The following is a 13215-nucleotide window of genomic DNA, read 5'->3' on the forward strand; positions in this document are numbered from 1 at the left end:
TAATTAATGCTAAATAATTGATTTGATTATTGTAACGACTCTAATTTTTGTATGAATGCGAGTTTCTTTTTAAAATAGTATTTTAAAATGATTTGTTTTATTTTGACAAGTCGATTTCGAACTCCGAAATAAAATAGATACTAATATAATTTTATTATTATCTTATTTATCTATTTTACTTGCTCTAATTATAATAGAGTCTAGATAATAATATTAATATTATTATTAAGTCTGACTTTTTCCGATATAAGTAATTATCGGTATTTCTTGACGAGTTTAAAATTGCTAATTGTTACAACATGCAAAATGTAGAGAGAAAATGAGTAATTTCATTGATTAATTTCGTTATAGATGGGATATATATACATGTACATAACACAAGGGTCTAACTACTTAATTGCTTAGTGAGGGAAAGGTACTCTAACTAACTAATCAATTATATTGCAGAGAAACTAATTAACTAAGTTACTTGAGTGACTGACTATTGGTTAGACTAGTGAATAATTAACTTAGATGGTCCATAATATCCCCCCACAAGTTGGCAGATAAATATTTATCATGCCAAACTTGGAAATGAGATTGTTGAATCAAGCTGGGGTCACTGGCTTGGTGAACACAGTGGCTAGTTGATGTTGCGTCCGAACATGAATGGGCCTAATAAATCCCGCAACCACCTTTTCACGCACAAAGTGAAAATCCACTTCTATGTGCTTAGTTCTCTCATGAAAAGTGGGATTGGATGCTATGTGAATAATAGATTGAGAGTCACAAAATAGCATAGAAGAGGGAATATCAACTTGAAAGTCAAGCAGGAGGCCTTTCAGCCATTTGAGTTTAGCAGGAGCTGCTACCATGGCCCAATACTCGGATTCTGCGGATGATCTGGAGACTGTGATCTGCTTTTTCGATCGCCATGCAACAAGAGAATTTCCAATGAACAAACAGAACCCAGTGACACTCCATCTAGTATCCAGGCAACCTGCCCAATCTACATTCACATAACCTATTAGTCTTTTCTCAGAGTTTGCCAAAAAAAGTAAGCCTTGTCCTATGGTGCCTTTGATGTATCGCAGCAAATGATGAAGGGCATGAAGATGTGAAGTGCGAGGTTGGGACAGAAATTGGCTAAGGGTGGAGATAGCGTAGGTGATGTCTGGGCGCGAGATGGTGAGGTACATCAATCTCCCTATAAGCCTTCTATAGCTTGCGGGATCTGTGAGCAGCTCCCCATCTGAACTACTAAGCCTTAGGTTGGGTTCGATAGGCAAAAAGGTAGGCTTAGATTCAGCAAAATTGGTGTGTTCAAGGAGCTAAGGTTGTACTTACGTTGGCTAAGAACAATTTCCTCATCTGATCTTGCCAATTCCAAACCAAAAAATACTTCAAATCACCAAGAATCTTCAATTTGAAGAGCGATTCCAATAGCTTATGCACCTTGTACAGCATGTCCTTAGATGGACTGGCCAGGATAGTGTTGTCGACGTATACAAGGAGATAGATTGTTTGGTGGCCACTACCATTGGTGAAAAAGGAGTAATCGTGCCTCGATTGTTTGAAATGGTGGTTAAGCAAAGCTGAAGAGAATTCTCAAAATCATTGACGGGAAGCACTCAAACAGTGGTGAGTTTTGCCACGGGTGAGAATGTGTCCTTGAAGTCTATACCAGCTTGTTAGGTATATCCTTTTGCAATGAGTCTGGTTTTATATATGTCCACAGAACCATCAGCTTTGCATTTGACTTTGTAGACCCATTTGCATCCAATGGTGTGTTTTCCAGTAGGTAAGGGCACCAAAGACTAAGTATTTATGTCTTCCATGGCCTGGAGCTTTTCATCCATCGCTCTTCGCCATTCTGGAAACTTGACTACTTGGTGGAAGAAGGCAGGTTCAGGGATCGCAGCAACATTGGAAATGAAAGCACAGTGAGGTTGAGAGAGATGTTTAAAATTTATGTGGTAAACATTGTGGCATTGATAATCCTTGAGGTACGGAGGTGATCTTGATGGTCTAGATCTTCGGCGAGGCTTAGTGGTGGGAATCGCCTGAGATGAAGCTGGGACTTAATGAAGTTGTGGCTCTACATTGGTGGCAGGTGAAGAGAAACTGGGTGTCACATCGAGAAGGCATAAAGGCATGACCACATCAGGAAACATATCAACAATGGTGCTAAAAGTCTTATAGGATTGTTGAAATGGAAACTCAGACTCCAAAAAGGTAATGTCCCTCAAGATAAAAAACCTCCTAGCAATTGGATCATAGAGCTTATATCCCTTGTAGCCAGAAGGCTATCCAATGAAAACTGACGGCACTGCACATAGAGAGAATTTGTGTCGTTTGTAAATGAGGGTGGAAGCATGAGCTAGACAACCAACAACCCGTAAAGAATGGTAGTCTGGCTGTTTGGAGAATAACTTCTCATATGGTGAGCTATATTGAAGGGCTGGACTTGACAATCTATTGATTAGAAATGTGGCAGTCAGAACACATTTGCTCCAAGCCACATTGAGCAAATGCTGTTGTTTTCATTCAACTACAGAGTTCTGGTCAGGCCTTTCGACACATGAGAATTGATGCATTATCCCTTTCGAATTGAGGTATACGATGAGGAAAAGTTCACCTGCATTGTCTGATCGCATTTGCTTCACCTTGGTTTTAAATTGAGTCTCAACCATATTGAAGAAATTGATAAGAATATTAACAGTATCGAATTTATGTTTCAACAAGAAGGTCCGTGTGAATCTAGAGTGATCATCCATAATAGTAAGAAAAAATCTCATATTATTATATGTAGGGACAGGATAAGGCCCCCAAAAGTCACAATGAACTAAATAAAAAATGGCAAAATAAAAGATATTATTTAATTAAAAGGATAAATGCCTAAGGCTGGCTAATGGACACACATCACAATTGGAGTAATTGAATTTTAAGGGTGTTGAAGACAAAATAGAATTCAACCTATTGAAGACTTTTTCAAACGTATGACCTAATCTTGCATGCCAAGTAGAGCTACTAACAGAAGAAACTAAATGACAATTATAAAATCAAGAGAGGGAGCATGCATTAAGGGTGGTGATTGCAGAACAAACAGATCATCAACTTCATCACCTTGTCCAATCACCTGCTTGGAGTTCTTGTCCTATATCACAAATGATAGGTCAAAAAAATGGACACTACAATTTGACAGTTTTAGAAGGGAACTAATCGAAATCAAATTGACTCTAAAAGACGGAATGAATATGACATTAACAAGTGTTAAAGAGGGGTTAAGGACAACATTACCAATGGCTAATGCACAAATTTTGGTATAATTAGGTAAAGAAACAAAGTGGTTAGATAATGATTTTGGGTCAATTAGAGAATTAAAGGAGTTGGTGATATGGGTGGTAGCACCTGAATCAACAATCCAGGTACTTGGAATTGCCTTTTGGTTCATGTAATAATAAGAGAATACTTCACCTGCACATACTCAGGTTCAATGTCTTGAACAACTTGCTGTGATTGAAAAAGAGCCATCAATTGGTTGTGTTGAGATGCCATAAGAGAGAAGGGAGAGGTGGTGATGATCTTGCACTTCTGGAGTATGATTCACTTGAGCTACATGATGCACCTGAGGCTTGGGAGTCTTGTTTTGTAGATGGCCTGGTGGATAACTGATGAGTCCATATTTAATGGTGAATTTTGGCTTAAAGTGGATAGATTTCATCACAAAAATTCACACTTATTCACCAAAATAGCATACTTTTGCGATTTATCCCTAAGTTGAACCTAAATGTGAAAACATACATTTTTGTGCTTAAATTAAGCAATATAAGTCCACTTTTATCCCATTTGATGACGTGATGTATTTTGTGAGTGATTCCAGGTGAATTAGGCAAGAATGTGTTGGTGAAAGTGCAAGAAAGCATGCAAAAAGGAAGAACACATGAAGAAAACAAAGGAGAAAAGTATTTTAGAGTGCGCCCACACACACTTTCTGTGCGTACGCATAGGATGAAAATCAGCAAGTTTGCCTATGCATAACTTTTGTGCGTACGCACAGGAGGAAAATCAGCAAGTGTGCGTACGCACAGGTCCCTGCGGGTAACTTCATTAAAATGCCATGTGGCTCGTGAATTTGGGGCTTTCTTGGCCCAATTTTGAGTATGCTGAAGCCAAATTGAAGTGCTATATGAAGGGAACTTCATGCCATATGATGGCATTAGGTTTTATTAGGTTTTATTAGGTTTTCATTAGTTTTAGGACACTTTTCTTTTAGTTAGAACATAATTTAGGGGTAAGAGTAGTGTAGTATAGAAATTCTCTCTTAAGGTTTATTTAATTTTCATTGTAGCATTTTATAATTTCAAGTTTGATCTTAGATTTTGCTTCTCTTATTGTAAGTACTCTTTAATTTCCTCTTTAATTTCACTACTCTTGCTACTTTATTTTATGATTCAAGTTACTTTGTTAATATATGCAATTTTGGTTTCTTAAAGTTTTGGTTGATGAATTTACTGTTTTATTGTTTGTATTTGCTTGATTGAATGTTTATTGTTGATATTGTGAATAGTTTGGTTATAGTTTTTATTTTTCTTTGTAATTTCGTATGTTTTAGTTTTATGCCCACCAAGTATTTGTGAAAATGCCACTTGAAAATTTTGAGTAGATTTTCACACCTTGGCTTGGAAAATGAGTTCCTAGGATACTAGAGCCATAATGTCTGACATTTAGCGGTAATTCTTGGGTAGTTAGTTCATTCTTATTTCCATTGGCGCTAGCTTTTTCCTAAGAAATTAGTAAGTTAGCTAGGACTTATGGATTAAGTTCAATTATGCTTGCTTGACTTACTCTTCGATGTTAGGCATTAACGAAGAGAGATTGACTCATCATAGTTGCCATAGTTGTGGTTATGATGATGATAGGATTCCTTAATTCTCATTCCCAAGTCAAGGCTCTTTAATGCATTTATAGCATTTTCACTAGTTTTGATCTTGCTTCCTTTTTACTTGCATTAATTTCAATTTAGATCATTTCTTAGTTCTTTCGTTTATTAGTTCCTTTAATTTTCCATTTCTTACTTGAAAACCCCCTTTTCCTCACAACCGAAAGTGTGACATCTTAATTGCATTCCTGGGGAGAACGACCCGAGGTTTAATTACTCTTAGTTATATTTGTATTGGAAATTTAAACTTTGATGTTGGGATTTAATTTTTGGTTTGGACTATACTACCAACGAAACACTTAATTTCATTTGAGGAATTCAAACCAGCACAAATCCCATTAATCAATAGCCATGAAGGCGATAACACTTGTCTTCAGTGTGTCCCATGAGTCTACATTGAGAGCAAGTTGGATGATCTTTCTTACCATTTGACTTTGAATTTTGATGCATAGTGAACTTCAGTGACTACTTCACTGCGAATGCCATGTGCTGGCTAGGTTGAGGAGAAGTAACTGTCCGTTGTTTCTCTTCTTGTAAGACCAAAGAGAAAAATTTGCAAATTGAAAGGAGGGGATCTGATAACAAGATTTGGCTTAAAAAATTTGCCAAATTTTCATTGAGCCCCATGAGGAATAGCATTGGTGAAGGGAAAATGTCAGTAAAGATTTTTACAAAAATAATCACGTTGCAAGTATAGTTCTAAACCAACAATTAAACCTCAATCAATGTTAAATTGTTTGTTACTTAAGCAAACCCAATAAAATTAACCGAAGTATTTAAACCTCAGGTCATCTCTCAAGAAATTACAGGGAAGTGTAATTTATTATAGGTTATGAGATTGTATCTTTTTGGGTTTTGAATTTAGTAAGCAAGGATGTAAATAACAAGAAAATAATTGACAATTAAGAAAAGTCCTAGCAAGGATTGATAATCGGAATTCCTATTCTTATTGTCATTGTCAATTATGATGGTAATTGCAAATTGCTTTCACTTAGTTAACCTCTAACAATTGAAGGTAAGTCAAGTGAACAATTCAACTTGAGTTCACAAGTACTAATCAAAGACTAGAGTTAGTGAAGCTCAAGCCAAATAGCAACTTTCAATCGCCAACCGACAAGAGACTTTGACAATTCAAGAGTCTCCAATTTACTAAATGTAAGCTAAGAATACCAAAATTCTAATTTAAAATCCTCCCAAGCATTTCATCAAATACTTGGAGGGCACAAAATAAAAACATAGAAAAGTAATGACAGAATGTAAAAACAAAGACTAACAATTCCAAAGGAATAACAATAGCAAAGCAATTGAACATAAGAAACATGAAATATGAATTGCAGTAATATGGAGTAAAGGAAACAAAAAGAATTCACAAACTAAATTAGTAACATAAAGGAATCAACAAGAGAAATTGATAAACTAAAGCCAGAGAACTAATGAAAGTAAAAGAAACCTAAATTAAAGCAAGATAAAAATCTAAAATTGAGAAGAAATAAACCTAAAAATCCTAAAACCTAGAGAGAGGAGAGAGCCTTTCTCTCTATAGAAAACTACATCTAAAACCTAAAGTGTATGAATAATGAGAGTGAATGAATTCCCCTTCTGGCAGTCTTCTGCTCCACTCTGCAGCCTCTAATCTTCATTTTCGGGCTTAAAACTGGGCCAAAAACAGCCCAGAAATTGCCCCCAGTGATTTCTGATACGTGTAGCACGTGATGCTCTGTCACACGTACGCGTTACCCACGTGCATGATGACAAGTCATCTTATACTAGTGTTTCAAGCATTTTTCACTTGTTTCATTAGATTTTATGCACTTTCTTGCATTGAAAGTAAGTAATTTGGAGTGGATTTGCATGGTTTTGTTGAATCAATCAACCACCCTTTATTTGACACAAAATCATGAGGTTTAAGCTAGAATTAGTTGGTTTTTGAATGATTTATAAATCTTGTGAATTTGGTGATACTTTTAATTGGTTGTTTTGATTACTTGTAGGTGAAGAAAAGAAAGAAACAAGGAAAGTATGCCTATTAAAGCGTGGCCCAAGGAAGGAAAAAGCGTTGTGCATCAAGAGGCATAGCGCTCACTAATTGAGCGTAGCGCTCTCTATTTGATCGCTAGAGACCAAGCAACCAAAACTAAGTGCACAAAGGCAAGGATGCTGCGTTGAAACAAGTAACTGAGCGCCCAAGGGAACAAGGCAAAGGCATAGCGCTCAGTTAACTTAGTAAACTTTATCGGGCTCCATTCCAAAGAAAATCATGGTGCGACAATTGCTAGTGAAGGAGCCAGGATTCAAACCCATGAACTAAGAGAAAGAAGGAGCGCTAGTATGCAAGGAAAGTGTCCAAAATGAAGCTAGCAAGGTTCGAACCAGGCACATGCTAGCAAGGAAGGAGCGCTACAAGGAAGCAAAGAAAGGGGCGCTTCGTTCCCTTACTTAACTAAGTGCTACTCTTCATGAGAAATGTGCACCAAAGTGGCTTCACCATGGTTCAAATTGGGAACCTCACATACAAGCAAAGGCGTTGCATTCAATTACTTAACTGAGCGCAAGGAAATTGCACACAAGGAAGCCTGGGACGAGCCAAACTGAGTGCTGCATTGCCTTAGTTAACCGAGCACTCCCCTGGAGGTGTCCAAGGAAGCATTTTGCAATTAAAAACCAATTTGGATCCACTTCTTCAAAAATTTGAAAAGCCCACTCCAAGGTTTGAAGATCAAAATTAGAAAGTGTATAAATAGGAGTTAGTTTGATTTGTAAAGGACTTTTACTTTTACTTTTTGAACCTTCTTTCAATTTTAGTTTTAGCTTACTTTTACATTTTAATTTTGAATTTAGGAATTGGGATTGAGAGCTGGGTTCTCTTCCTCTTTGTTCTTGCTTCTGCACATTTTACTTTCTGTTTCTAAACTTTAGATTGAGTTTGAAGGAATTCTGTTTCAATTCTTGATCTAAAATCCATCTTTGTTTTTCTTCTTCATAATTCTAAGAGTTGAGGATTGAATTGGAGTTTCATTTACTACTTTCATTTACATTTCTTCTGCAAGCTTATTTTTTGTTTGATCAAGGAAGGAATTGAGATTTAGATCTACTTTCTAGTCTCATTGATCCCCTGAGATCTTCAATCTCTCTTTAAGATTTTACAATTGAGCTAAGTTTTTTTCTGTTTTATTTCTTCAAGCAAATTTTCCATTTATGTTGAGATCTGCTGCATCTTACTTCATCTTTTATTTCTATGATCTATTGCTCTTTACATCCTCTTGTTGAATTCTAAATTCCAGCTCCCAAATCTTTTACTTTTCAGGCAATTTACATTTCTTGTAATTTAAGTTTCAGTCATTTACATTACTTTCACTTTAAGTTTCAGCTGCTTTACTTTCTTGCACTTTAAGTTTCATGCAATTTACTCTTCTACACATTACTTTTGTGTAAATTTCCTCTCTCCCTTTTATTTTCATGCAATTTAGCTTCTGTTGGTTACAATTCACTCAAATCATCAACTGTATGCTTGACTAAGTCAACCACCTAACTAAAATTGATCAATCCTTCAATCCCTATGGGATCGACCCCACTCATGTGAGTAATTACTACTTGATGCGAACCGGTACAGTTGCCGGTGAGTTTTGTGTCGAAATCTGATTTCCACCCATCAAGTTTTTGGTGTCGTTGCCGGGGATTGACTAGATTGATAATGATTAAGTAAGGTGGTAGTCTAGATTAAGCACTTTTTCTTTGTTTTTCTTTATTTTTGACTAACACACTAACTGTTTGAATTTTTGCTTAAGCTAACCATAACCTCACTCTAGCAGTAGAGTGCAGTGTTCCTGGTTTTTCTGATCTTGTGTGTTTCTTGTGTTTTGTTTATATGATAGAGGCAATAAGAGAGATTCCTAATCTGTGTGATCAAGACGAAAGGACTCTCAGGAGATTAAGAAGAGAAGTAAGAGGAAAAAGTGTCATTGGTGAAGAAACTTCTGAAGAAGAGTACCAAAAAATGGAGGAGAATCCAACAAATCCACCAGTGGGAGTAGCCAACAACAATAGTCAACCTCAGAGGAGAGTTTTGGCTTCTTACACGTTTTCAAATCTTAGGCATTGTGGGAGTAGCATCCTTACCCCAAATGTCAATGCAAACAACTTTGAATTAAAGCCACAGCTCATCACTTTGGTACAAAACAACTGCTCCTATGGCGAAGGCACACTTGAAGATCCAAACCAACACTTATCCACCTTTCTAAGGATTTTTGACACTGTCAAAACCAATGGAGTGCATCCTGACATTTACAAGCTGTTATTATTTCCATTCTCCCTGAGAGACAAAGCTACTCAATTGTTAGAGTCATTTCCAAGAGATATCATCAAAAATTGGGAAGATCTAGTGAATAAGTTCTTAGCCGAGTTTTATCCCCCTCAAAGAATCATTAGACTCAAAACAGAGGTCCAAATATTCACTCAGATGGATGGAGAGTCATTTTATGAGGCTTGGGAGAGATACATGACCTTGATCAGAAAGTGTCCCCCTGAAATATTCAATGAATGGGATATACTTTAGAATTTCTATGAAGGCTTGACCTTGAAAGCTCAAGAAGCACTAGATCACTCAGTAGGAGGTTCTTTACAATTGATGAAAACAGCAGAGAAGGCCCAAAATCTCATTGATATGGTGGCAAACAATCAATATTTCCTTGCTCATCAAAGGCAATGGCAACCAACCCAAAGGAAGGGAGTCCTGGAGTTGGAAGGTGTGGACACTATCCTAGCTCAACACAAGATGATGCAACAGCAAATCCAGCAACAATTTGAGCAAATGGCTAAGATAATTAATAGTTTACAAGTTGCATCAATGAATGTCACCAATCAACCACCAACTAGGTGGGGATCAAATGAAGAAAACCAAGAGGATCAGCAGCAGGAACAAGTTCAATATGTGCACACCCAAGGTTCTGGATCAAATGAAGTTTATGGTGACACCTACAACCCTTCCTGGAATAACTACCCAAATCTTAGATGGGGAGATAACCACAATCAAAATCAGCAGCCATGGTAAAGAAATTCAAACCAAAACAACTCAAGAAACACAAACAACAACAACCAGCAAAATACTAACCCTAATCCATACAGAAAACCCCAAAACAATCATCCCAATTCCAACTATTATCCATCCAATAATCCAGCCACTAACCAAAACAATTATCATCTGCCCTCAACATCTCACAATTAGCCACAGATACCATAAGATACTCAAAGGATCTCAAACTTGGAGATACTAATGGAAAAGATGATGAAGCAGCAGGAACTAACAAGCAAGAATCATGAAGCTTCAATGAGAAACTTAGAGAGGAAAATTGGACAATTGTCAAAGCAACCTGTGATTGAAAGGCCAACAAGCTCACTCCCAAGTGATACCATTCCAAATCCTAAAGAAGAATGCAAAGATATTCAATTAAGGAGTGGAAGAACCTTGGTGAAAGACAAGGAAACTGATAAGAAGCTTATGGGCAATGACAAGAGGCCAACTGAGAAAGAGGAAGCCAACAACGAAGAAGAGGTGACAGCAAGCAAGAAGCTCAAGAGAAGCTTAAAGAGAAGGATGACCAGCCACAAGATTCAAGGAAACGGAAGTAAGTAATGGAAGAACCATCTCAAGAACAGAAGCAAGGAGTGAAGGCTCACACACCTCCCTTACCATACCCTCAAAGGTTTAACAAGGAGACCAAGGATCAACACTTCCCTAAATTCCTTGAAGTCTTCAAGAAGTTGGAGATAAATACCCCCCTGGCTAAAGCATTAGAGCAGATGCCTTTATATGCCAAATTCTTGAAATAGCTCATTAACAAAAAGAGAAGTTGGCATGAGAAGGAAACCATTATGCTCACTGAAGAATGCAGTGCTGTGATCCAAATAGGTATCCCACCAAAGCTCAAAGACCTTGGGAGCTTCTTCCTGCCTTGTACCATTGGTAGTCTAACCATTGATAAGGCTTTATGTGACTTAGGAGCCAGCATCAATCAAATTTCCTATTCTATGATGAAAAGGCTATGTATAGAAGAAGTAAAGCCTACACAAATGTCATTGGAATTAGTGGATAAATCATTGGTATTTCCCAAAAGAGTGATTAAAAATCTCCTGGTCCAAGTAGGGACATTCATATTCCCTGCAGACTTTGTGATCCTGGACCTAGGAGAAGAAGGAAGTGACTCTATTATCTTGGGAAGACAATTCTTGGCCACAGCAAGGGCCATCATAGATGTTGAACAAGGAGAGCTGACCCTAAGGGTGCATGATGAACGCATTACTCTTAATGTCTTTCCAGAAGCACAGCATATTGATGACAAGGAAAACTGCATGGGGTTGACAAGGAAGACTTGCAGTGGAAGGAAGAAACCAACAAGACACTCATTAATTCCCTTCCAAAGCAAGAAACAAGCAACAAAGCAGGACAAAAGGAAAATGAAACTATACAGCATGATGAGGGAAAGTAAGAAGAAAGTGAGGTGCTGGACACTAAGAAAATAGATCCCAAAACACAACCCACTGTCAAAGGAGAAGGATCAACAAAAAAGGGGAAGAAAAGCAAGAAAAAGGCTCCAAAAGGGTGGAAAAATAAAAAGATCCCAACTGAGGGATTCTCAAAGGGAGATAAAGTGTAACTAATCTACCAACAGTTGGGGACAGAACAACAAGCTCATGATTACTACATTATCAACATGATACTCTCGCTGGAGCATGCAGAGATTGAACATCAAGGCACTAGAAGGAAACTCACAATGAGGGGAGACAAGTTGAGACACTACAATCATCAACCACCCTAATAAGGTCCCAATATCAAGCTAATGACAATAAAAGAGCGTTCCATGGGAGGCAACCCATGATTTAAGATTCTAGCTTTGGTTTTAATTTCAATAATCAATGGTCCCTCTAGCATGAATTTGAGCTCTCATGAATATATTTGATTGTTGCATACATTGTCTTGAAGCATATGCTAGACTTCTAAGTTTGGTGTGCCTGAAGGCACTCCAAAATAGCTTTTCAAACTTTCTTAGACTACATGCTTACTCATTTTGATAAGTATATAGCCAAACATTAAGTCTGGTGTCTATATATGCAGAGAATTTCAGAAAAATCATCTTTGATTATAGGATCAAATTTATGAATAGATGGACCATACATTGCTTCATTTTACGAGTTTATGGTAGAAAATAAAATGTTCCTTATGATGAATGTACCAATTGTGATGGATATTCTCTGCATTTTATATAGATCACTTAGCAGGGGACAAGTTTGGTGTTCACCAAATTTTGGTTCACTATCTAAGAAACACAATTGGTTATTTATGAATAAGGAACAATGTGAAATCTTTCCTTTAGTGCTTACCACACCATCGTACCAATCTAAGTCTTAAGCTTACCATTATCTTGTTTTAATTGTATAGGTATAAGGGAGATTGAGAAGAGGACAAAAAGATGCATGTACGGTCATCACAAGATGAAGAAGGGGGTCATATGCGCCTAGGGACGTGTTCTTTCTTGAAAACAAAATCTGCATGGCTTTGCACCTTGGAGACCGAACCACATGCATCCAATGAAGGAGCAATCCTTGTCTTCACTCATCCTCACATGTAGGCCGTCCATCTCATGAATCCTCAACAAACAAATTGGTAAATCATCACCATTCCGTGCCACATGACCAAACTCCCTAACCATACCTTCCATTCTATAAATAAGTGGTGACATTTCCTAGCCTACATATCCATTCCCTCCTGATACAAGATTTCCTCACTTATAAGCCTTTGTTTCACTCTGCTTCTATCCAAAAACACGTTCAACCCTTCCTTACCCAACAACAACGTGATTTTTCCATCTTTCATCCCCTCTCATAACTAAGCCGCAGCCTATACACAACTCACCTTTCCTTTCTTTTCTCTCCCAACTCATGGCTTCATCAAGTTCTAAGAGAAGAAAGGGAAAGGAACCAGTGGTGGTCGAACCCTCAACCTATGATACAAAGAAATTTAAATCTCAGTTTCATGAAGCAATGTATCATAGGCTCATGAAATCAAAGCATGTCATTCTAGAGATGGGCTTCAGACTGAGGGAGGGAGAGTATCCCATCATGAGACAAATTACCAAGGAAAGGAGGTGGGAACTTCCATGTGATCCCTTTACTAACATCAGTGCAGTTATGATAAGAGAATTCTATGCAAATGTTGTGAAAGAAAGTAGGAACAACCCCCTTATAAGAGCTATGTCAGAGGTGTTAAGGTAGATTTTAGTCCATCATCACTCATGAGGGTC

General features: G+C 37.5%; 1 protein-coding gene across 1 annotated transcript; it reads right to left on the reverse strand.

Moving 5' to 3' along the window:
• Positions 1–587: 587 nt before the first annotated feature.
• LOC107479498 (uncharacterized mitochondrial protein AtMg00810-like) lies at positions 588–2756 on the reverse strand. Its single transcript, XM_016099627.1, has 3 exons — positions 2618–2756; positions 1327–1574; positions 588–1277 (listed from the first exon to the last, which is right to left on the reverse strand). Exons 1-3 carry the CDS (start codon positions 2754–2756, stop codon positions 588–590), a joined length of 1077 nt encoding a protein of 358 aa, XP_015955113.1.
• Between the last annotated feature and the right edge of the window lie 10459 nt (positions 2757–13215).

Source organism: Arachis duranensis, chromosome 3 (genome assembly GCF_000817695.3).
Source record: "Arachis duranensis cultivar V14167 chromosome 3, aradu.V14167.gnm2.J7QH, whole genome shotgun sequence".
NCBI lineage: Eukaryota > Viridiplantae > Streptophyta > Magnoliopsida > Fabales > Fabaceae > Arachis > Arachis duranensis.

Coding starts and splice junctions, on each gene's coding strand:
- LOC107479498 (XM_016099627.1), bottom strand. CDS start 2,756: ATGGATGATCACTCTAGATTCACACGGACCTTCTTGTTGAAACATAAA. Junction 1,575..2,617: donor AATGCGATCAGACAATGCAG/GTGAACTTTTCC, acceptor AATTCTCTTCAG/CTTTGCTTAACCACCATTTC. Junction 1,278..1,326: donor GGAAATTGTTCTTAGCCAAC/GTAAGTACAACC, acceptor GCTGAATCTAAG/CCTACCTTTTTGCCTATCGA.